The following is a 25,251-nucleotide window of genomic DNA, read 5'->3' on the forward strand; positions in this document are numbered from 1 at the left end:
TGCCTCCGCCAGGAGTGCACTAGTCTGGGGCGCTCCACACTGCGGCCCAGCGCCAGTCCAGTCCTTGGTGGCCAATAAACATGTGGAATGAATGGATGAGGACAAAGCTAAGAATCATAATCCCCTAAGTCATTGATAGGTCTATTGTTTTCTCAATAAGATAGGGTGGGAAATGTTATTAAAAGTCACAACAACAAAAAAATATCAGGAAGTCTGTCCTCTCGCCTCAACACGACTGTTCAAGTGGTCCTCATCATCTGAACAATGGGGCCTCATCATCCAAACCCCCAGCTATGACGTCAAGGAAGTAAAACTGCATCACTGCCCAGGCCACCCTGGGCAGCATTTCTGACATTTTATCTACGACACAGTGTGGACTACCATTTCCTTCATCTCTCCTCCATCACTTCATTGCTAAAAACTTTACACCAAGAACCCTTGGTTTCCCTGGACTGTGGCCTTTCCTCTCCTCACTTTTTGACAATATCCTTTAATTCCCTCAGTAATGAATGGCCTCTTTAAAAAGATGGGGCCCACTCAAACACTGCTCTCTGCTTAACAGCTGGCTTTTTAATTAATATTTTGACTGCCGGTGTTATATTAGGCAATGCAAATAGTAATAAAAATAGCAAGACATACAGGGATCCATGAAGTTCACGGAGAGCAGAATTGGACGAGGTAAACAGGTGAGCATAGGGAGTGCAAAGGATGGGGGAATGTCAGGTGCTCCAGAAGAGAATGATTTGAGCAGGGAAGTACTAAGAAGCATCTTTAGCAAACCTAGGGGAGATGTGAGTCCTTGAATAAAAATGATTCTTTCAGTTTTGTCGAATAAAAGCCAATTATGATGTGATGTTTCAAGATACCATCCAAATTAACACTTGATTTTCCATTCTAAGAATGAGCACCTCATTTTGACTAAATGTAAGGTAAGTCATTTTCATAATTTTAGATTCACATTTCAAGATAACACCCTAATCAAAACCTTACCTGCCATTTATCTGCACATTCTGTTTCACATGGGTCCATGGAAAATTGATATATTCCAGGATAAAAGCAAGCAACCCCCTGCATGTGTGCTGCTGCATGCTCTACAGCTTAAACACAAGCTCACTCGTCATCAGTTTCCTGAATGTTGGGATATTCTTGTTAGCGTTTATAGAAATAGGCACAATGTTGGCTTCTTGTTTTGCTTTTATTTTATTTTGCTGGAGAACAATGACTAAGATACAAAGGGTGTTTTGCCTTTAAGTACAGTCATCTCAAGGCACTTACTTAAGCAGGTCCCATAGACAGTCAGTGGACAATGTACTCCTATTCCAAAGCATTTGCCTAGAACTGTATCTATTTCCTTGAAGACTATCTCTCAAGCACCAGCATAGACACAATACCTGTTAGTGCTTTCCCTTTTTTCCTATGGTAAATGCCAAAGACGACGATGGCAATTAAGGCCACAGATATGAAGAGAAGCAGAATAATTAAACTGGGCAAGTAAATCCGTGGTTCTGCATTGGAAGAAAATGAGAAATATGGCATTAAAGATTATGTAATTTTATTACATTTAAAAACAAAACCTTATAAATCTAATCCCAGGATCAAAGATGTGGGTCTGGGATATCAGAAGTAGGACGCTCCCCACCCCGGACTACATTTGCCAGGGAGCACTCACAGTCTGAAGGGTTGGCTCCCCACCTCGCCCACCCTGCTGGTCTGGCTTCACTGCACTGGAGGCCACCCCAGCGCATCACTATGTCTCCATGATTACGTTCTTAAGAACAACTCTAGTCACATGCACCCACCATCCTGCTTCACCTCTGCTTGCCTCCAGAACCCCTCACTGACCAGCTGGAAGACCTCATCACACTGCTGTCCAAATACCAACATGGCACCAGGGTTTTGCTGGCTATGAGAACACAACGGCCCCTCTGGGAAGCATTTCTGTTATTTCTCTATGATACAATGTGGATGCCTCCACTTCCTTCATTCCTCCCTCCTCCATCGCCTCATTGCTAGCACCTCTGTATCCCACACCTTTGGTTTCCTGGACCATGACCTTTCCTTTCCTTCTCTCATTTCAGAATAACCTTTAGTTCCCTCAGTTATTTTCATGCTATCTTCAAAATGGTCTTTTAAAAAAATCTCTCCTCTGAGTGTGTAACTCCATATCCAGATGCTTTAGTGCCCTTCTGCTCCTGTTCCCTAGGATGTCAAATCTAGACCTCTGATTTTCTTGGCCACAACCTGTTAGCTCTATTGCCCTGTGGCTGGCATTCTCTTGATTTAGTAGAAAGGTCTTCTTGCCACTTCTGCCATCTCTTCCAGTGTGCAGACCCACTGGCACACTGACCCACTCACCCAGAGTAACCAGCATCTTTCTGTCTGTCTTTGAAATTGTATAACATTGATGGATTCCACAAATAATGTTCCACAAATAATGACTGCTGGATTCTCACAAATTGTTTCCTCTGGTTGATGACCAGTTTCCCCATGGATACTCTCACTGTGACCACCACCACCCTTCCATGTCTGGGCATTTTCATCTATGTTTGCAGCTTTTTCTTTTCTTTTCTTTGTACATTAATACATTATCAGTTATTCCATTGTAAAAAAAAATGATCAAGTAGCCTGGTATGCACAAAGCCCTGGGTTCAGTCTCAGCACTGCAATCCATTAATCAAATAAAAATCATATCTGGAATTGAAATACTGATACAAATGAAATATTGAGCTGACCGTGGTCAGGATGAAATGAAAAGGGACAGCTGAACCACTGCACGTGCAGCCTGGGATTCTGGAGAGAGCGAGACAGCTGACCATGCTGGGCACGTCTACCCTCCCACAGACTCTGTCAAGCATACCCTTCGGTGGTTTTCTAGATGGCAGGGAAGAACTGCAAACCACGTCTGATTTCTCTGTTCCGGGATATTCCTCTATCTTTCCAAGGATGGTACAGCTGTGGAGGGAAAAGCAGTTAAGTGCTTTGGTTTAATATTCTTGTTTAAAACACCAAACAATCTACTGCGGTAGATTGCCAGTTCCTTCAGGAGGGGACTTGCATCTTCCTGCAATTCCAAATCCCAGGACCTTCCTCAAGGAAGTAGAATATCACGGAGGAGGACAAATCTCTGAGGACTCCTGAGGACATGGTCAGCAAGGGCAAAAATGGGGCTACAATAAAGTACAACCAAATGCTTCAATTCCTGTGGCTCAGTGATAAATGTTAGACAAATACTCTTTTGAAGTTGAAAAACACTTTTCAACATAAAACTTGGATAAATGGATCAGAAAATTAACATTTAATCAGAATATATGAGAAAGTAAAAGAATCACTATATTGATTATTAGTATTCAACAATAAGTATGCAATGACCCAGGACCCAGAAATTCCACTACAGACAGACTCACAAAAGGGTGCCACTAAATATACAGATTGAGCATCCCTACCGTCTGAACTGCTTGAAAATCTAAAATTTTTTGAGCACTGATATGACACCACAAAGAGAAAATCCCAAACCACTAAATTTAGGTTTATTCACAAAAATAATTGAAAATATTGCAAAATATTACCTCCAGGCTATATGTATAAGGTATATATCAAACATAAATGAAGTTTGTGTTTAGACTTGGATCCCCTCCCCAAGACAAACTCATTATGTAGATATATATAGCTGAAATCAGAAATAATTCTGGCTCCAAGCATATTGGATAGGAGATTCTTAAACTATTTATGGGATTATTCATTACAAAATTAGTTATTACTGTAAGAGACTAAGAACAGTGCAAATCCCTGTCAGTCCCTACTGAAATTCTCTATTTATTAAACAAATTATGGTACATTTCTATGATGAAACACTATTCAGAGCTGGGCATGGTGGTGCACTCCTGTAAATCCAGTGTCTAAGGAGGCTGAGGTAGGAGGATCATGAGTTCAAAGCTAGCCTCAGCAACTTAGCAAGGCCCTGAGCAACTTGGTGAGGCCCTGTGTCAAAACAAAATATAAAAAGGGCTGGGGATGTGGCTCAGTGGTTAAGCACCCCTGGATTCAATATTTAATTCCTGGTACCCCCAAAAAAAGAGCAAGAAAGAAATACTATTTAGCTATAAAGACACACACACACACACACACACACACAAACTGTGAATAAATATAGAAAGTGCTTAAAAAAATAAGTGAAAAAACTCAAGGTGAAACATTTATATAGCTAGAAAGTTTCTATACGTATACACACAACACATACCCACAAGTTTCTGGATGAATAAACCATGATGATATTGGGAAGTTTGGAAAAGCAGTGGTGATAAGTGAATGGTAATAAATGTCATAAATCGGGCTGGAGGTGCGGCTCAGTTGAATGCCAGCAGAGTATGCTGGAGGCCCTGGGTTCAACCCCCAGCACCACACACACAAACACAAGTTATAAAATTATAAATCATTTTCAACCAAACTAGGTTAGAAAAAGGAAAAAAGAAACTGCAGCTATAAGTCACTGACTATTGAATCTAAAAAGTGGCATGAAGTGCCAATACACACCCGGATGAAAAATTGGCTTGACTGGTTTATTTTTCCCACATTGAATTGACAAGACAGTGGAGGTTGGATTGTTTAAAACTTAAAAATTCCTTTGGTCCCTTTGTGGTCACTTACTTGGTCCAGGGTTTGCATTTGTCCGTGGAAGAAAAGGCATCTGAGAAGTAGCCTACGTGGCAAGGCTTGCACACCGTGTCCATGTTGAGCTGCACTGTCACAAAAACCAACAGAAACAAGCAAGGACACTTAGAGATCAGTCAGATGTTCCAGAAGAGCCGCTGCCCCCTGCTCCCTTCTCCCCTCGGGGCCTTGCCATGGGGTGTCTAATGGCTCTAGCTCCCCCTCCCCCCAAGCCCCTCCTTGGGCCTAGGAAGCAGTTCTGATACCAGGGGTGAGCTGCAGAATTGTGTTCAGAAAGGCAGGGGTCAGTACTGCCACTATCTGAAGTCCAGGTCCAGGCGACTCTGGTCCTGAGCCTCTACTGCTCAGAAGACCATCCTGAACACCCCCGTGCTGTTTCCTGGCCTGGGGGAGCCTGTGTCTCCTGTTTTTGTTGTCTGGCTCTGTTTTAGGCAGGCACCTCTGCTATCCCCTTTCTGCCCTGACAGATGGCTAACCCAGCCTTCTTCTGCAGGGGATGTCAATTCTATTACTGCTTTTAAGGGAAATTTATTGTTCTGATCCCTTCTTGTAAGCTTAATCTCAAACGTTCAAATATTATTGAAGTGTCAAAAAAGGTTTCTAAAACAAAACAAAACAAAACCCTGTGAGTCTCTCTTTTAAAACAAAAGTTTGGTGTCCAACTTTTCCTGCAAAGGGCTGCACAGTGGAGCCCTTGTGGTCTCTGCTGCAACTACTCATAGCACAAAAGCAATCATAGACAAGATGTAAAACAAATGGGTATTGCTAATTTCCAATAAAACTTTATTTATAAGCACAAATGGTGGGAGGGATTTGGACCCCTCCTTAATCCACAGAGCTCAAAGCAGGTGTTGATCCTTGTTAGTAAACTTGACTTGACTCACTCATAGTCCTCATAAACTGCATTATTAAAATGAGAAGTGCCTCAGATTTCCTCAATTACTTTTACTGCAATTGGCACATGACGAGACGACCCTTTGGTGGCTACTATAAATCATAATCGGGCAACTGGTGGTACCAAAACCACAAATTACTCTTGAAATTAGTAGCACTTCTGTGATTTATTTTCATGAATATAACATGAAAAATAAGGAATTAAACTTTCTTTGTCCAAAGTCAAATAGAAAGTACATTCTTAACTTCTGCAATTTGGCTCAGTAAGCAAAGCACCTGTCCCCGGATTTGGCAATATAATTTGCCTTGATATTGATTCAACAAAGGCCAGTTAACATCTAGTAGGTCACATTAATTCAAATGTGAATTAATTCAAATTAAAAGATGAATACAATCTAGAAGATTCTGAGAATCCCTCAAAAACAAAGAGGGTTCCCAAGGCATTTCCAGGAATATAAAGTTTTGAGGGTATTAATTCCCACACACTGGACTTGGTAAGACTGACAGGCCAGAAGCATCCTGCAGACTGCTCTTTCCTTCTCCCTCTTACAATCATGCTTTTCCTACCTACAAAGGAAGGCATGCTTTGCATCTACCCCAAATCCTGCATGGTGCCAAGCTTCAGACATGTTGGACAGAGCAAAAAAGTAAAAATACTGGTGATGGAAAATTTTCTGTAGCCCATCCAGCATCTGTCTTTCCCTATCTATTCAGAACAAAAGTATGGTCATACAAATGGGGAATTGGGGACCAGGTTGAGCCGTTCTGAATTTAAATGTGTGCAAGGTGGGGCAGAAAGGAAATTTTCATTCATCCACTTTGGTCCCTCTATTTTCTACTGTCAAATATACATTATTCCCAAAGGTGAAAGGCAGACAACTTGGACCAGGAACCTGCAGGTGGCAGCACCTGTTTCAGGCAGGTGACAAACTTGTGCAAAGGCTCTGGGCTAGGGAACTAGCTGTGATAGGAAGGTGTATTTTAATAACTTAAAAATTAGGCTTTTTCTAAGAGAAAGTATACATGGGTTAGTTAATCTATTTGAAAATAAGGGCTGACTGTGCCAGCTGAACTCAGTGATAAGCCCTTTTTTATTTTTTATTTTGAGACAGGGTCTTGCTAATTTGCTTGGGGTCTTGTTAAATTGCTGAGGCTGGCTTTGACATTTTGATCCTCCTACTTCAGCCTCTGGAGCCTCTGGGATTATGGGTGTGCACCCTTGCATCCAGCAAGTATTCTGGTTTTTAAAAAAGTGCCTCTGAGTTACAGATGAACAGTCATAAATAATCATCTGTTACATCTTGAAAAAACTACTTTGTTGTGTTTCCTAGAAACAAGGAAAGCAAATGATTCTAAGAAATACTTTTATAAGTCTAAAGGATCTCTATTTCTTTACTTTAAACAAAGGTGAAGGACACAATTGAGTTCTCAAATGATAGATCATTAAGGATAACTTAGGTCATGTCACTTTGTGATAGTGGACACTCCTATAACATAAGTCTTTCTTTCTAAAACAACAAAAAGTGGAAACAGAATTGATGTTCAATTCTGTTGCATTTTAGCAATAAGTAAGTAATATTCAACTGTGAATATATAATTGGGAAAAAAGCCCACTTGTGAAGTTCAAAAGCTTTTGCCTTTTTTTTTTTTATATGCACATACTAAGGGTTTAACCCAGCTGTGCTTTACCATTGAGCTACATCCCAGTCCTTTTCATTTTTTATTTTGAGAAAAGGTCTTGCTAAATTGCTGAGGCTGGCCTTGAACTTGTGATCCTATGGCCTCAGTCACTGGGATTACAGATGTGTGCCACTGCTCCCAGCAAAAATCATTTACTTTTATGATTATTGTATAGCAAAACATATTCATTTTTGACTAATTGTATGATAATAAATGTGGTGACGATCAGTCTGGGGTGGAGGGAATGTTTTTAACACTGAGAAATTTGTCCCAATAGTTTTTTTTTAATTGAGATTTTTAAATATGCACCGATATTTTTAGTGTAAAGGAATATAATAGGGTGATTAGTGTAAGTACTCCAAGCACAAAAATATACTAGGATAAAATTCTGTAGGGAAGGTGGAGTGGCTACCAAGGAAAGAAAGGATCTTTTAAATTCCCAACAGTTAAATAGACTAGTGCCTGTTTAATTGGATGATGGTGGGTATCAAATTGCTATTTTGTTTACATTCCAAGGACTGTTTTAAAAAGCATTACTGCAGTTGTAATTCCCTGATAAGTCACTCTTGAAATTTGTAACAAAAATTGTAGATGTCAACTTCAAAACGTGCCCAGAGGAACATGTTTGTTTTACATTTCTTCTAAGGATGTGCACAATTTAAAAAAAAAAAATGTTGGAGGATCGCTGCGCTATCCTGTTTGTCCCTATGTGGGACAAACCGGAGTGCCACAGTGGCTGCTCACATTCTCTTTGGGGAACCCGAGCTGGGGATCCATTCCCAGGTCTTGCCTGCGCCTACAGCTCCTGGAAGATCAAAGCACCGCCCTCCCTTCCCGCTCCTCCGTTCCCCTGGCTCCCTGGAGCCTTAGTGACAGGTGTTAGAGCTGTCTGGGGCTCCCTTTGCCCGGTGTAGCGGTGCTGTAGTGGCCGCGGTGCGCGCGTTCTGCAACCGTACAGGGGTGCTGGGCGCCGAAGCCCGGGGCGCACTCGGCGTTGCGGCGGCAGCACTCGCAGACCTGGCTCCAGTGGTACCCGGCGGTGCAGGCGCAGCGCCGCGGGGCCGTGCGGTTGCCGGGGTCCACCGCCACCAGGGCCTTGCCTGCGGGAGACAAGAGACAGGTCAGCAGCCCCCGAGCGCAGGAAGGCTCTGACGCCCGCCCCTGTCACCCAGCCCAAGCCACCCCCCAGCAGGCCGCCTGGCTGGCTTACAGTGATTCATCAGGACACGGTTTAAGGAAGTCCCCAGTTCCTCCTAGCACTTCCTGTGTGCCAGCAGGTCCCCCCCTTTTCCTCTCCCTAATAACCACCAGTTTTGTGAGCTGTCTAAAAAGTCAGTTTTCATGTTAATAGCAAGATTTAGGACTCCTAGCAAGATTGAGCACAGTGTCTTGATTTTTAGTGCACTCAAATATCATCAATATTGGTGGAATGAGACGGACATTCCTACCCTATGTACGGGTGTGATTGCACAAAGGGTGACTCTAGGTCAGGTACAACCAGAGAGATGAAAAGTTGTGCTCCATTAGTATAAAAAATTTTTTAAAAAAATCATCAATATTATTAATAGCAAGGCTAGTCTGGACCCAAGAGAACAGGGTTCCTGGAGATTCAGGACTCATCCTGAGTTCCTAAAGGGGGTTAGGTAAGTGGAGAAAGTACAGAGGCAGGTGGGAAGGCATACTTGGGAATCAGTCTTGATCCCAAAGGAAGCTAACACATTTTCCTCTTTTTTTCACAGCACAAAAAGTGCTTGTCTTTTTACTCCAAATCTCCTGGCCCCTTCCAGTTTTTCTGGAATACAGTTACATGGGAATTTATCTGTTATAAACTACACACACACACACACACACACACACACACACTATCTTCTTTATAGATTTGTACTTGTGAATTCACCTATTTGCTAAAATGTATTTGTAACCCCCAAATCAATACTCAGCACTTCTGCAGGAATCTGTGGATGTGCGTAGAACCATGTAAATCTCTGAGTCACTCCATACACAGGTTCCCAGCAGAGGTCAGAGGAAGGGTGCCCAGCCTTCTCATTGAAGCTCTCACACTGGAAATGAGAGTCTGTTTTCAGTCTGCCACGTTTTACCCATTTTTGTGTGCTTTTCGTTGGTGATTTCCCTGTTTAACATGGCCCCAGGTAGTGCTGAAGTTCTGGGTAGTGTTCCTGAGTGCCAGAAGGCTGTGGCGGGCCTGACAGAGAAGACACATGTGTTGGATAACCGTATGGCACGCGACGTGCTGTTGGCCATGAGTGCAATGCTAACGGTCAACAACACATCAAATAAACAGTAACACACATAAAGCCAGGTTGCACGTTGGTCAGTGGATGAAAGTGGGTTTCAGGGACCCAACCCTATACTTCCCCCAGGGGCAGTGTTTCAGGATTACCCATTCAGTGTTTATGGTGACTGTAGATCATAACTGCTTTGACTAGAGACTCAATGTACCACCCACGCGTGCACACACACACACACACACACTAAAAAGATATAACATTATTTAAAACAGACCTGGAACCCCTGTATGACTCCACTCACTTGGATTCTTCAAATGGCCTTTGTATTTTATATTCCTGAATACATATAGGAATTCCCAGGGAAAAAGAGATGAACAAACCATTCCTTGTCTCAAGTTATACCAGCAAGTAGGGGACACTCTGTTTCCATTCTTTTTAGACCTAAGTGTGGTGAATCCAGGGAAGTTCTCATTGCCTTCTGTGCTCACTTGGTACTCACTTGGGTCCACCGTGCAGTACCAAGGCCAATATGCAGAAACATGTACATAATACATGAGAACATATATGGACACATACCTCCTCTCTGGAAAATTCTAAGTACTCCCAGTATTGTACTCAACTGTAAAAATGTAAATCTGTGGGGTGGTGAATAATTTTGAAATATATTAAAATATTTTCATGCACCCAGTTTTAGGTTTTAATCAATTTTGGCAGTAGACAGAATGAATCTGTATTTCCAGGAGACAGCAGTGAGTCAAGGTCATTACTAAGCAGTGGGAAATAAAAGACTTGATCAGATGCTTCTGCTCAGTGGAGTTTCCATGTTACCTTCTCCAACCCCAAGTGCTACAGCTGTCTCTAGCACATTAGAAAAATTATGGTTTTTAAAAGTACTGTTAAATTTTTTTTTTCCAATGGCAGGGAAAAACTGTAAATAAGAATTAACTCGGTAGCAATGGATTCCTAGCAACTGCACTGAAGTCACTAAATAAAATGTCGCACTAAAAACAATCAGGAATTCTTGGAGAAATGACTGTTCACAGCTCTGTCAGGAAATGTCCAAGGTAAGCCTGGAATCAACAGAGCCCTTGACCATGCCTGGAGTTGTACCAGAAAACGTAGGGCCACCTCAAAGAGGTGGGGTACTTTGAGCACCACCAAAATTAACAGTGACTGCAATGGAGTGAAACACCTCAAATATGTTTAAATTCACAAGTTCATAATATTAACACGAATCCCTGGAAGAAAGCTGTATGATGGAGTCATCATTCTGAAAAGTGATAAGAAGTTACATGCACGTGTTCCACCTTTCCTAAATGTACTGTACTAACAAATAGTTGATGAGGAAAACGGAGAAGGAAATGAATAAAGGAAGAAGGGAGGACAGAATTAGAACGCCACCTTTCTGCAGCCCCTAAAGAAAAGGGATCTGGGCCAGGTTCCGCAGCAGCTGGCAATGTCACAAAAGGAGAGAGAAGCTGCCGTTTTGTGATTCCAATATCATATTATAAACATGAACTATACCATGTATGAAAGGGTTTTGCCAACAAAAGAAAAAGCAAATCAGAATCTGATCAACCTCTAAGATCTAGCAGCCAATTTACAGGGAACATGGGGGACAGAAGAGGAGGTTAAATGGCATTGAGGGGGTGTAAGCAGCCAAATCCAGATTGGAAGCTCCATGGGGAATAGAGAATCACAGATTCTTCACATGAAAACAGACTAGAAAAAAAGGCCCTTTAGGTTAGGAGACCCGAGAGGTATAGTTTGATCCTGATTATTACCAATTATAACTTTTTTTTAAAAAAAAAAAAGAGGCAAAAAAATTAAAGTTGCATGGTAAGGAGGTCAAGCTCCAGAGCTAATCAAACATTTATGATGTAGGAAAAAGGTTTATGAGTCCAAAAACAGGTTTTGAGTCCTGCTTCTCATCTGTTAAGTTTGGAGAAGTCATTCAACCCGAGCCTCAGTTTCCCCATTTTTAAAATGAGACAGGCATGGCTACCTTACAGGGTTCAAAGGGGTTAGGGAGAATCCAATGGTTCAACTGTGGGAATATCATGAAAACATTTTGTCCCCTGTAAAATGTGTTCATGATTAAATGCAGCATAAACATATTCCTGAACATGAGGGTTCTCAATGAAGAGCTTTAACCAGGGCTTTGGAAATCTAAAACCCATCTTCCTGGGGGTCCACGATCATAACTTCTTCCTGTGTCCTTCAAAAGAAATAGCATTGGCTATATCTTAAAAAGCTTATATAGAAGAGGAGACTTGAAGGACAGAGATGAACACTGGGTTTCCACACTTGCCACTGACATACCAATGTGACGAACCCACCTGTATCGCAAACCTTATGCAGCAAGCATTTATCTTCCTCATTCCAGGTATCCAAATATTCATCCGGGCCACAGGGCAGACACACACTGTCAGAGGTAGTAGTGCATTTGGAAGACATGTACTTTCCTTAAATTGGAAGGAGGAAAAATGCACCAATCAAAACCAACAATCACAGCCTAACACAAAACAGCATCCCAAAACACATTAACCAAAACCAAAACAAAAGAACACACTGGCCAGGGGTGTATGTAGCTCAAGAAAAGAGCATGTACCTAGCATGTGTGTGGCCCCCAACACCAAATAAATAAATAAATAAAGCATCATACTATTGTTGTAATCTAAATGTTCATGATCCCAAGATGACCCCTGATATAATGCTACACATGGGATGAGGCTACACTGCACCATGAGCACTGTAGCTGGGGCTCTGCTCAAACACCCTGTCCCAAGTTTGCTGTGCCTCCTTGGGTCCCCTCCTGGGTTGGCTGTGGTCATGGCAGTCCCTTATCCATGTAAAGGTAAGACTAGTCACATGTTGCATCCCATAACTCTGCCTATGAGTAGAACTAAAGCTTTAAACTGGGCTCTAAAAACTCGAAGGGTTGCTGGAACCCACTTGGAATAAAGTGTATAAGCAAAAGGAACTTTGTTATCCCCTCCCTGCTCCCATCTTCAAACTCCCCTCTGGGTAGTCGACGTCTTGTGGGCTCATGGTTAACTCAGTTTGACCAACACCCATGCATGTGAACCCACTCTTAAAAATCACTGGACTTGGGTATGCACATCCGGGAATATCTGAAGCTGAAACATCCACAGGGTCTTGTTATAATGTGAGGTGATTCCCCACCTCTCCCCAAAACAATGAAAGAAGGAGGGCCCAGTGGCCCGGGGCTCCTTGGGAGTGTAGAAATGCTTGGCTGCACTCTGGTGGATCAGTTGGGAAAGTGGTATCGAGTCCCTGTCTGCCCCTCGACAGGTAAATGGGAGAAGGTCTAACAAGGATTGGGTGATTCAGTACTGACAATTCCAGTACGGTCATTCCAAACAAAATTTCTGTGAAAACAATTTAAAATTATTTTCTCATAAAGTGCTAAAATATGGTTTTGTCAACCTTACCTTCTCAAGAAAAAGTGTTCTAGAAAATTGTGTTTCAATATAAATTGAGTACCAGTTTTTGAAAGTTTTTTTTTTTAAGGAGATTTTATCTATTGAATAAAGTCTATCCAAGTCCTTTTTTCATCTGGTGGAAAAACAAAACAAAACGGAAAACAGCAAAAGCACCCACTTTGGCAGATGCTGGAATGTACCAGAATCTGGCATACCTGGTTCACATCTGTTGCAGCACCGCCCAAGATGCTGGTAATGCCTGTCACTGGTGCATGGAGGAGTGACCTGGAAGGTCACCTGAAAAGAAAAGTTGACATTGGGTAGACATTACACACAAGTTCTCTCTGGATAACACAAAAAGTGAATCGCCAAATGCACTTCTAAAAGAATCATAAGAAATACCATAAGCTACTTGTATTGTCACCTCCAAAAATGTCACTTCCCTAATCTAGCCTATCTTGAGACCTGTTTAAACATTTAAAAACATTTCAGTAATGCTCACAGTGGTATGGTTCTTTACACAGCCACATACAAAACTGGCCCTAATTCTCTGAAGTCAGATGGTCAGTCAATTCTGGTCATGAAACTACAAGAACATAATGAGGCCCCTTCATACGATTATTGCAGGGGATGTCAAATTTGGTCTTATAAGCTACTTATGAATTTTAAAAGATGTTTAATATGGCTGAGCTTTCAAATGTTAAACAGGTAGAGAATTTTTTAAATGGACACAGCAAGGTGTTGTAAGAATTCCTCTGGTTATCCCAACCCTTGGCCACTTGCTGCCTCAAGTACTCTGGATAAGGTTAATGAAGCATTTTTGAGCCACTGTTTCTTTCTGGTCAAAAACAGTATGATTCTGATATAGTTACTGTTTGGATAGGAGGTATCCCCCAAAAGTTCATGTGTGACAATACAAGAATGTTCAGAGGTAAAATGATTGGATTATGAGAGTTAGAACCTGATCAGTAGATCAGTCTACTGATATGGATTAACTTGGAGGTAACTGCAGGTAGGTGGGGTGTGGTTGGAGGAGGTGGGTCACTGGGGGCAAGACTTTGGGGTTTATATTTTGTCCCTGGTTGGGAAGATCTCTCTCTCTCTCTCTCTCTCTCTCTTCGCTTCCTGGTTGTCATGTCCTGAGCTGCTTTCTTCCGCCACACTCTTCCGCCACACTCTTCTACCATGATGTTTTGCCTCACCTTTGGTCCAGAGCTATGGAACCCAAATACTATGTGAACCAAAACACACTTTTCCTCTTCAGAGTGATTTAATCACAGCAATGGAAAAGCTAACTAAAACAAATGAAAATAATCATCTCTGAATCTGCCTGTCTCAGTAAAACAAAAGAAAGCCACAAACAAAAGGGCCAAGTCCCCTGTAGTCCCCAGGGAGTCTTGCAGGTCTTGGCAGGAAAGCCTCCTTCTCACCACCTTTCTTGGAATTGGTAGGTGGGGGTCACACAAGGGGCAAGGAAGACTCTGTAGACTAGGTGAACAGTCCAGACAGACTCAGCGAGGTCTGAAATGGCCTTTGGGGTCGGAGACAACATGAGACCATCATTCTGTCCGTAGCCCCATGTCAGCAGAGGGTGCGGGGAGAGGAGAGTTGAGGCTCAGAGCTCCATCAGGGTCAAGGAGGGCACCATCTGCATGTTGGAAAGGTTGGAAGGAAAGTACAGAAATGACATGGCTTGGATGAAGCCATAAATCTTCAAAATACCTCAATGATGGGAGGAAGATTTTTATAAAGAAAGCATCAACCCACAGCTGGGGTTGTGGCTCCGTGGTAGAGCACTCGCCTAGCATGCATGAGGCACTGGGTTCGATCCTCAGCACCACATAAAAACAAAATAATGTGTCTGCCTAAAACTAAAGATACATAAATAAATAAATGTTTAAAAAAAAAAGAAAAGAAAAGAAAAGAAAGCCTCAACCCAGGAAACCCAAGGCCAGTTGAGTCGGTTTTGGGAAGGGACCTGTTTGACTTCCCTTGGCCTGGCAAGTGGAGGCAGGAACACAATGACTTTGAGGTCCATAAGGTCCCCACAGGTTACTGGGGCCAGGTGTGCCGGGAGGGTACTAAATTGGCTTACTTCCTGGGCCTGGCTATTACACCTCATGGAAACCAGATGATATATACTGAAGGCTCTCTAAGCATTCGCCAGGTGACAGAGAGCCCAGAGGGAACTGGGAAGAATGACGAAAGTGGTCATCACCCCTCTCTCTCCTGCTCTCTCTTTTACAGGAAGCTGTTCCCCGTAGGAGCTACGTCCTTCTCCAGCCTAGCATGGCGATGGACACTCGCAGGGGAGAGACAAGCAGAGGGAAATGGTAAAACTGAATGTGGCTGATGAGGACTGTGTCTGACAGGCCTGACGTGAGCCCTGGGACTGGTGCACGCTGGTAGCACGCAAGCAGGATGAGCGCGTGGGCGGCAGGTTTCAGACAACAAAGGTTATCAATTGCTTCTGGCCCAGGAGAAATCTACAGCGGGGTCTGTGTGATGTGCACGTACTCTGTCTCTGTGACACACCATTAAGGTGCTTTTTAGGGGAATTCGGGGAAAGGGCTGGAATGGCCACTTAGGAGCAGTGTCAGATGCCACTGGCTCTGTCCTGGGCTCCAGGCCTGGTGCCTGTTGAACGTCATTTGACCGAACACATGGACACTTCTCCTCCACCTTCGGGATTGTGGCTGTGATTCATGCACCCATCCAGCGCCTGACCCAGGAGCCACAGAAGTGAGGATTCACTACTTTCTAGATGGACCAGCTGTCCCAAGGCTCAAACAGACTTTATACAGCTTTATGCCTTCAAACCCTCTTCTCCCTCCCAAGCTTCTTACCATGACTTTACATCCAGACATGTCTCTCCCCACCAAAAAACAGCAACAACAATAAAAACTGAGATATAATTCACATACCACAAATTTAGTAAAGTGCCATTAAGTGGTTTTAGTACATTCACATGATTGTTCAACCGGCACCGTTCTCTACTTCCAGAACATTTTCACCATCCCAAAGCCAGCATGTTGACCTGACAGAGCTACAGGGTTACAGATCTTTTAAGGAACAGCAGAAATTTTGCATTGGGAAAATTTGGGACGGTGAAGCAGAAAATTATGGTTTTAATCTCTTTTAAGCAATGGCTTCAGCAGAAACCTACTCTGCTCTCTAGTTATACGATGCGCTTTGAGGCACACCTTCCAACCTTCACACCAGTCGCACACACACAACTTAAAAGGCAATATTTGTACATCCATATATTTAAGGAAATGTGGTTTGGGGATAAATTTTTGAGAATTTTTTAAAATCTGGAGAACTCTCAATGATGCCACACATCCTCCTGTGCCTTTACTGTCCCTTCTCCCCTCCCTTCCTGGTTCTCTGCCTCCAACTTTCCTTCCCTGCACTCTAGTGACCTGTTCTAGAAGGACCCCTTCTTAGAGGACCTTCAGGCTCCCAAGCCCCGTGCAGCATCTGCAGCCCATCCTGGGCTGGCCTCAGTCAGATCCCTGGCTCGGGTCCCAGAAACAGGCTCGCTGTTGCTCTCTGCATAACAGATTCTGTGTTGGTGACAACTAGGAAACTGGTTCTCAACCTCCAACGGGTCTCTGTGGGTCCAGGGCACTGAGGGACCTGTGCCTGGATGCTGCAGGTCAGATTGGCTCTCTCCTTTCTCCCAAGTCCCAGATGGTCTCCTGAGTCCCACCTGCTTGGGCTTGGTTTCCTGTTATTCTGCACGGGATCTCCTGAGGCTGGTCTCCTCGTGTCCAGATGGCCTCCTAGATACACCCTCTGGATGTCATCTTTTTGTGTGAATGAACAGATGTTCTTCAGCCAGATGGGTGGGTCCCTGCCCCACGGTCCCTGCCCCACACAGCCAGACTCCTCCTCTTGCCTACAGGATTCTAGTTTTCAGGTCCACCCTCTCTCCCCTGGCTGCCCTGCCCACCAGCCTCCGTTGAGAGCCCCCAGGCTCCCAAGACCTTCAAGCAGCCCTGCCCTGCCCTCCAGCTGCCCAGAATTGGGACCTGCTTCACCTTCTAAGACCAAGCTCCCTCTGGTTGCCAGGTGATGGCTATTATCATTGAGAGCCTCACAGTAAAGTGATAAACCCAACAAAATCCTGTTCCTGCCAAGGCTTCTGAAGGGCCTCAGCAGGGGAAGGGAAGGCTGCAGGTGTTCAGCTCCTGGGGAGAGGGTGTCAGCCACCTGCAGTGGCCTCTTTCTCTAAGATGTACAACAGAAGGCCCTGGATGGCCAAGATGAGATGTACAAATTTGTGATTATCTAGAATTTTTTCTGGCTCTTCTTTACGATGGACTTGTTTCCTTCTGAGACAGTCAAAGCTTCTGAACCATAGCTGTCTTCATGAAGCAAATAAAGTAGAACCAACTATTCTCTTGGGAATATAGTCACATGATACAACATTCAGAAGGCGTCACAGCCTACTTAGGGACACCTCCCTCTACCTTCCTCTGAGCTGTGTTCCTAATGTTACTTTCCTCTCTCCCCCACCTTGCATGTCTTTCTATAACTGTGAAGAGAACTGATCTGGGATCCACCTGGGAGACCATTCTTTATATTACTGACTCAGAGACCGGCAGGGACCAAGTCTCCTTCCAGGACTTGTGTTTGGAGGAAATATAAGTTGACTCATGAAAATCAGAAGTCTTATACAAAGCAGCCATGTACTGACAGAGCCTTACTATAGTTTTTGATCAATAAACTATAAAAATTCAATTTGACTCAGGGCTGGGGTTGTAGCTCAGTGGCAGAGCGCTTGCCTAGCATGTGTGAGGCACTGGATTCGATCCTCAGCACCGCATATAAATAAATAAAATAAAGGTTCATTGACAACTAAAAAAAATTTAAAAATAAAATCAATTTGACTCACAGAACTTACACCAAATAACCTTTGTTCTCTAATAGACCGTTCCTGAATCAAAGAGGAATATTAGTCTGTTCATAGCAAACATCTTCCACACATTTAAATCCCCCTTACAGATTTCTACAAAGTTGGATAATGATGCAGTTGATTTATTTGATCTTTTCGGCCTCCCTTTCAAGTGTCTTTTTGTGTCTTGGGGACCACTGTTTCAGGACATACAGGCTGCGGTTTATCTCAGTGGCTGACAGAATCTTCTAGATAAGCATGTCCACAGTCTATGCGAGGCTTTAGGAGGGATGGGAGATGACCAATTGTAAATTTAAATTCTCCTTATAAGCTCTGTGGATTTATTTCACTACACAAAGCCATGTTGGAGCTCATTCTGAAAAACCGTACGCAGGGGGAACACGTGATTTCTGCCATCAGAGCGACAGGGACCAGTGGCTCTGTACTTAGGGTCCTACAGAGCAGGTTGACTTCAACATCTATTTTTCATGCTGCTAATGAGCCTGACTGTAGGGAAAGCCATTTTGGACACTAAGATTACTTTCTTGCTCCACTGAAAATTCATGCTGACACAGAACAAAGCAGAGAGACTTGGCCTCTTCTGTCAAATCAAGAGGGAAAGAACCTCACCCAGAAGGACAAGTGAGGGATTTTCCACAGATTTTATAAGACATCACTCATGACTATATTTGAGAATTTGGCTATAATTTCAGAAAGGATGGTATCAAATTTCTGAATGTTACAGTAGATTTGAACTCTGTGGTTTTGTTAAGAGAGACTATTAAATGTGAAAATAGCACTTTACTTAATAGTCCTGCCACCCTTGAAAAAAACCCTTCAAGAAAATCACTACTGAAGCTGACCCCAGCCAGAAGAGAATACAAAAAAAAAAAAAAAATACTAGTGACCTGGGTCCCCAGAACACCAAGGTAGCTTCCTTTCCATGAGAGTCTCACGCTAAGAAGTCAGTGCTCTCCAAGGCACTTTGCCTTAGAAGTAAACAAACAGCCAAGCAACAAAGGGTAGCATCAAAGACCCAGGTGACCTGCAACCCATGCCCTTGTTTTTTCTCCACTCCTTTGAATGTTGTTTTTCTCAGTCTGTTGAGAAGACAGGTCGGAGAGAAGGTCTAAGTTTCTCCCCTCACAAATGTGGCAATCAGGGAGTCACAGAGTCACCCTTTCCATTGGGAATTCTGGGAGAGCTTTTCAGCTTTCCTGCAGAAGTTTCCAGATACCCTCCTGAAGCTTTGGAGCAGGGGGTGTTTGTGGTGCTGGGGATGGAACCCAGGGCCTTGCGCATGCTAGGGAGCGCTCCCCCACTGAGCAGTTCTAGCTACCTGTTCTTGAGCATATGCAGAGTCATGTCTGTGAAGGGAAAGAATGTATCCAACATCATGCTTCTTGGTTCTATAACAGAGAGTAGAAATGATACAGGGATCATTGGTGGCTCAGAAGTTAGGGCAGTTTTCTTTTCTTTTTTTTTCTTTTTGTACCAGGGATTGAACCTAAGGGCACTTAACCATTGGACCACCTCCCCAGCTGCCAGGATCACAGGCTTGCGCCTGCCGATGCGCCTGCTTTTCCAGCTTTTAATACGGGGGGGTTGGGTTGGGGGACTGACAGCCACAGAAATGGAGAGGAAAGCANTCCCCAATCCTTTTTATTTTTTATTTTGAGACATGGTCTCACTAGGTTGCTTCTAGCCTTGCTAAGTTGCTAAGTTGCTGAGGCTAGCTTTGAACCTGTTATCCTCCTGCCTCAGCCTCCTAAGTCACTGTGATTACAGCTGGGCGCCACAGCACCCAACTAGATAGAATTGTTTTCTTCAGGAAAAAAAAAAAAAGCATAATTAAATACTAACTAAAGTCAAGTTGGATCGGACACAATATAGGAATTGTAGTGAACAAGGACAGCGCCCAGAAGAGCTCAGTTGGAGGAGAGGACATGATACAGGTGACCTGCCAGGACAGAATGAAGTCTGGCCAGACAGCTGTAAAGGCCAGGCAGGGTGGGCTTCAGTGCAGGGCGATTTTTCTACTTGGGTCTGTGATTGCAATTGGGCTTCCAGTTTGCACTAGACAAAAGAATGCTTGGCATTTCTGTAACAAAACTGTCTACATTTCTACTCTTTGAGGACGAAAAGGCGAAAGACAAAAAGCCAATTCTAATCTTTAGTCCCCTCACCCGTACAATGGGGCTGATAATTGTGCCCCATCCCCTGCACTGAGAATCAGGTGTGATAATTGGTATAAATGACTCTGCCTTGGCATGTGACACTACTCCACCAATATTAAGGCTCTGCTTCGTCACTTTGAAGCTGAACACCTTCCTAGTGGGTTGCTGGGAGAAGTGAGGGGTGCCCCCAGTGTGAGGTCTGCAGTCCAAGGGGAGCGGCGGGACGCGGGGGAGTAGTCATGTGCACACCTGAGCAGAATTAAGTAGAAATCACTTACAGTCAGTCACTCTCTGAGGGTTACAGGAAGGAGAAAGAAGACTGTATCAGAGACTCAGAAAGATCCCAAAGGCTGGGTTTCCCCGAGCATACCATCTTTCTTTATTTTTAACGCGGCCATGGCAAACCAGGGTTCAGGACCCAGCGTTGCAGCATGACTCGGGGGAAGTGCATGCATTAGGAAAGCGTGTTGGGTTTCAAATTAAAAAATGCTTTTTCATGGCATAAAAAACTTGAAGCATTGCTCAGAATCACTGACAAGTGATCCAAGTCACTTCCGTGGTTTTGTGTCTGGGGTTCAGCCGGTTGTGTGAGCCACCTGGGTGCACGCAGGGACAGTCTTCTCGGTGTGTCTGCTGATAAAGCTGCTGCTAGATGTTATCTGTGGGTGAATTCTTTTAAATTAGACGTTAACCAAGTTATGACCGAATGTCCTCCTAGACAGTCTCATTTCAGATGAAGTTAGAATTTCAACCTTACAGATACCCAGAGGAAAAGAGCAGACTCATTTTTTTTTTGTACAAACCAAAACTTTGCATTTCGTACTTAGGAACATTGCGGAGGCACCTAGCAAGATGCTATGTTATAAGTTAAAGACACAAACAGAATAAGGGCAGCATTTTGGGGAGATACCTGTGCACCCCAATGCATCACCTGGCAAAGTCCCTGGGGTGTGTTCACTCCACGTGGAGACCAGCGTACTAAAGAAGCTATTGGAAACTTGGAGAGCCCAGGCCACACCAGCCAGGTATGTGGTTTGAGGCATGACGGAAGTGGACACAGAGAATCGGAGGCTTTAGCAGAAAACTCCCTGAGTATTTAAAATAGAATTGATTTCAGGGGAAAAAAAAATCTGTCAAAAGTGAGACTCAAGTGATTAGTGTGATTCAAAAAGATCTGTTTAGTTTGTTTGAGAAGATTATGAAGAAAATTGACTGTCACAAAAACTACAATTGGCCTGCCACTAAAGGATGTGGGGCATTGTGAAGTGTGAACGTGTCTAGTGATAAACGAGTTTTCAAAACTCCCACCCAAAGGCACTGTCCAGGTGGTCATCTCCTGCTGGTGCCATTGAAAGTTACACGGTGAATGAAAGTTACACGGTGAATGAACCCCTCCCTACACGACACCAGCCTCCCACAGCGCTTGCGAGTAAATTCACTCACTGTACAAATAATAAAGCCGGTCATTCCGTTGCCAAACTCATTCACCTTCACCTCAAAAAACAATCTGTCTCGTAACTTGGACCAGAAAACAAGGTTTGGTCTAGTTTAGGGCATAACAATAGAGAGCCTGGATCTTTTTAAAAAGCTTTGCTGCAGTGACACCATCAAAGTCATCTTTGCCTCTCACTTTCTTGCACAAGGCATTGGCTGGGAGCAAGACTGAAGGATGGCCCCGTCTGTGGCCTTTGAAGTTTTCTTTTCCTGTGGGTTTTCTTTTTCCCCCTGTGGCACTGGGGGTTAAAACCACTGAGCTACATCCCTAATGCTGTTTTATTTTGAGACAGTGTCTCACTAAGTTGCTGAGGTTGGTCTAGAACTCACGATCCTCTCGTCCCAGCCTCCCCAGCTGCCAGGATCACAGGCTTGCGCCTGCCGATGCGCCTGCTTTTCCAGCTTTTAATACGGGGGGGTTGGGTTGGGGGACTGACAGCCACAGAAATGGAGAGGAAAGCAAGCAACGCTCCAGATCAACAGTCCACGCACTGGTGCATTGGAAAGATCCCTGAGTTCAGCCCTCGATGATCCCAGACGGGAAAGGGGATCATGGCCCAGGACCCTCTAACTGGTGTCCAAACCTTCTGATGGGCTTCTCATGTGCTGGGTGCAGGGGGAGGGAAAGGGGTGTTGGTGGTGAAGGATGCATGGGAGGAGGAGCCCAGACTGAGGAGGAGAAGGAGGGGGAAGGGCAGAGACGGGCAGGGGGACAGGGCGGGAGGAAGGTCTGTGGGATCCAGGGAAGGGCAGAGGCTGTGGAGGAGGAAAGGAAGGGTCTTTATTTCAGCAGCCTCGGGAACCATTTTGTAAAGACTGTGAGATTCAGAAAGGGCACAAATCAGAACGGGGATCCTGGCTCCTCAGAGAGGGAAGGGTCAGGAAAGAGCTGGCGTGAGCACAGCACAGAGAGACACAGGGGTACCTGGGAGGCCAAGGGAGCGCTCAGCCCGGCCTCAGGCTGCCTTCTGCTGGGAGACACCAACGTCATCTCCTTTTTGTGCTTATCCTTTGCCATTTTTTCTTAACTTTAGGGTAATTCAACTTAATAAAGTGTTTACTGTGGTAAAAGACATGGAAGACACCATTTGCCGCTTTACCCATGTTAAGTGTACAACTCAACAATATCCTACAGCCTTCTGTTTCCAGAACAGTTCTGTCACTCCACACAGAAGCTCTGCCACTATTAAGTAATAACTCCCAGTCCTCCTCCTCCAAGCCCTGGCCACCACCATTTTACTGACTCCTCTGTGTGCCCCATCTGAGTGGAGTCACAATACATCTGTCCTTTTGTGTCTGGTTATGTCACTGGGCAAAATGTCTTCAAGGCTCATTCATGTTGCGTCATGTACCTGAACTTCCCTCTTCTTTATGGCTGAATAATACTTCATTATGTTTTCATCACCACGGAGGAATGCCTGTGGTTTAAATGTGGTTTGTCCCCACCAAAATTGGAGTGGAGGTGTAATTCCCTAATGCAGTGGTATTGAAAGGTGTGGCTCAGTGGGGAGTGATCGAGTCATGACTGCCCTTGTGAAGCAACTAGTGCTGATCTCCTGAGTGCACTGGGTCTCAGAGGAGTGCATTAGTTCACAAGAGAGCAGGTCATTATAAAGGAGTGATCCTGGCCCCTCCTGGGTCTTTTGCTTCATCTCTGAACACATAACTTCTTCCAAACTCATTTGATGGTTGCAGTTCTTGGGAACACTCTGATCATGTAATGCCACCTGCCATGTAACACAGCCAGAGAGCCCTCACCAGATGCCAGCACCATGTTGTTTGGTCTTTGTAGCCATCAGAATTGTGAACCAAATAAACCTTTTTTTTCTTTATAAAGTTTCCAGTTTCAGGTGTTTTGTCATAGAAATATGAAACAGACTAAGACAATTTGCCATAAGACTTTTAAAAATTATCATTGTGATAAAACACACATAACATAAAACTTGTTATCTTAACCATTTTTTCAAATGATATGTTTTGAAATAGATATCACACACAGAAAAAAGATGACTTGGTCAGGTTTGACTGAACAAAAAATACCCTTAAAAATATGGAGCAACGGTAGTCTATTAGAAGTTTTGACATATTCACCTTTATTTAGCAAACATTAGATAACTAACTTTATATACTGCCTTAGAAGTTGCTTTTTACTTCCAAAGCTGATGGGCCCATCTGCATTTTTTTCCCCTGACCACCTTGATTCCAGATATGCTCCTTAAAGAAGAAACAGGAAGATCTACTTTGGACTTATCAAAGCTCTTTGCTTTTTGCCCACTCTCTTTCTTACTTTCCTCACGATGCATTGATATTATGCTCCACTCCTTGAAAAGAAAACATGTGGCCCAAGTGAAAATGGAGAAATCACTTTGCATTTCAAAAGTTTCATGGCAAGTTTCTTTGTTTTCTAGAGAGAGAAAGTGAAAAAGCTTGCAGCTGTGAGCTACTTGAAAAAAAAAAAAGTGCAGGGAAGGTTTGTTTCCTGAACACAATCGTCAGGATGGCTCTGACTGTCCCACTGCTGCTCTGCATGACCTCCACAGGCTCTGCTCCTTTTTTCTCCCGGGTGAAAGCCCTTTTTTTTTTTTTTTTTTAAGTTCTTACTCATTCGAGATAAGATCTATCTGTTTCCTGTAGTAAAAGTCAGCCCTCTGTGTGCACGTCTTCCAAGAGCACACTGGTGTGCCGGAGGCCCAGGACCCTTCCAGGCTGCTCCTCCATTCTGTGGATGCCAACTGCTAAGGCCATGAGCCCCTAAAGTGGCCAAAGAAGGAATTCCCCCTCTTATCTGCCCCTCCCCTTCTATAACGTCTCCTAATCCACTGCTTCTCTCATGTGCCACAGAATCACAAGGAAATCTTATAAAATGCAGATTCTGATTCAGCAGATTCTGATTCAGTCTGGGGCCTGGGGAGGGGCCGGAGACTCTGCATTTCTAACCGGCTCCCACGGGCTGCCGGTCTTTGAGTAGCCAGGTCAGAGATTATGTGAAAGGCCAACCTGTGGTCCGGCTGCAGTGCAAGGTGCACAAGGCCCCGCACACCTCAGTTTCACCTCCTGCCACTTTTCCTGCTTTCTCCTCAGCTGCTGGACCCAGGCTCCTTGGCCTGGACATCCTGCAGCCCACTGCTCCCAGTGGCTCCCGCCCTGCTGCTCAACCTCTGAGGCTCAGGTCAACTATTAAGCTGAAATGCGAAATACTGATTTTGCCCCATCTTGGATTAACCCAAGACCCCCCCCTCGCACAGCCCTAGACTGTGGGGCTACGGGGTCTCATGCTGCTTGAACTTTCTCCTACCCCAGTCACTTTGACACTCCATAATAATTTTTTATTTGTTTGCTCTTCTTGGTAGATCGAGAGTTGTGACCAGGTCCTTAGCACACCCTCCCCATCTTCCCCAATGTTTGCAGTAAGATATCTCCAAAGTGCTCCCACCGGGTACTTCAGACTCAGTGTGCCCAGTCACCCTATGCTCAATGGCATACCAAGGCCCTGGCACCTGGCTCTGTGTGTGCCTGCTCATGTCAAAGACCAGAGCCTTCTCACAATCTCAAACACTATCACATTCTCAATAATAAGCACTGAGAATCACTCCTCCCATCACTGAATACAGACACCATGGACCCTTAGGAAACACCTACTGTGTGCCAGGCACCAGGTCGGAGACTTGGCTTTCTTTTAGGCCTGCATCCTCACAAGAGGGAGGGAGCGACGTGCTCAGGAGGAGCTCAGCACTGAGCAGAGT

The 25,251-nt window shown here is 44.2% G+C and overlaps 1 protein-coding gene across 1 annotated transcript in view; it reads right to left on the reverse strand.

The window, feature by feature from the left end:
• The window catches only part of Tnfrsf11a (TNF receptor superfamily member 11a), a gene marked incomplete at its 5' end in the record, with an annotated part of 32,567 nt that extends 19,306 nt beyond the window's left edge, over window positions 1-13,261 (reverse strand). Inside the window, 6 exon segments of the mRNA XM_015482179.2 lie at window positions 1,392-1,505; window positions 2,858-2,952; window positions 4,645-4,738; window positions 8,199-8,342; window positions 11,831-11,956; window positions 13,153-13,261. Coding sequence (XP_015337665.2) covers window positions 1,392-1,505; window positions 2,858-2,952; window positions 4,645-4,738; window positions 8,199-8,342; window positions 11,831-11,956; window positions 13,153-13,261 — 682 coding nt within the window.
• Window positions 13,262-25,251: the final 11,990 nt, after the last annotated feature.

The sequence above is a fragment of the Marmota marmota genome, unplaced genomic scaffold (assembly GCF_001458135.2).
Source record: "Marmota marmota marmota unplaced genomic scaffold, marMar, whole genome shotgun sequence".
Lineage (NCBI taxonomy): Eukaryota > Metazoa > Chordata > Mammalia > Rodentia > Sciuridae > Marmota > Marmota marmota.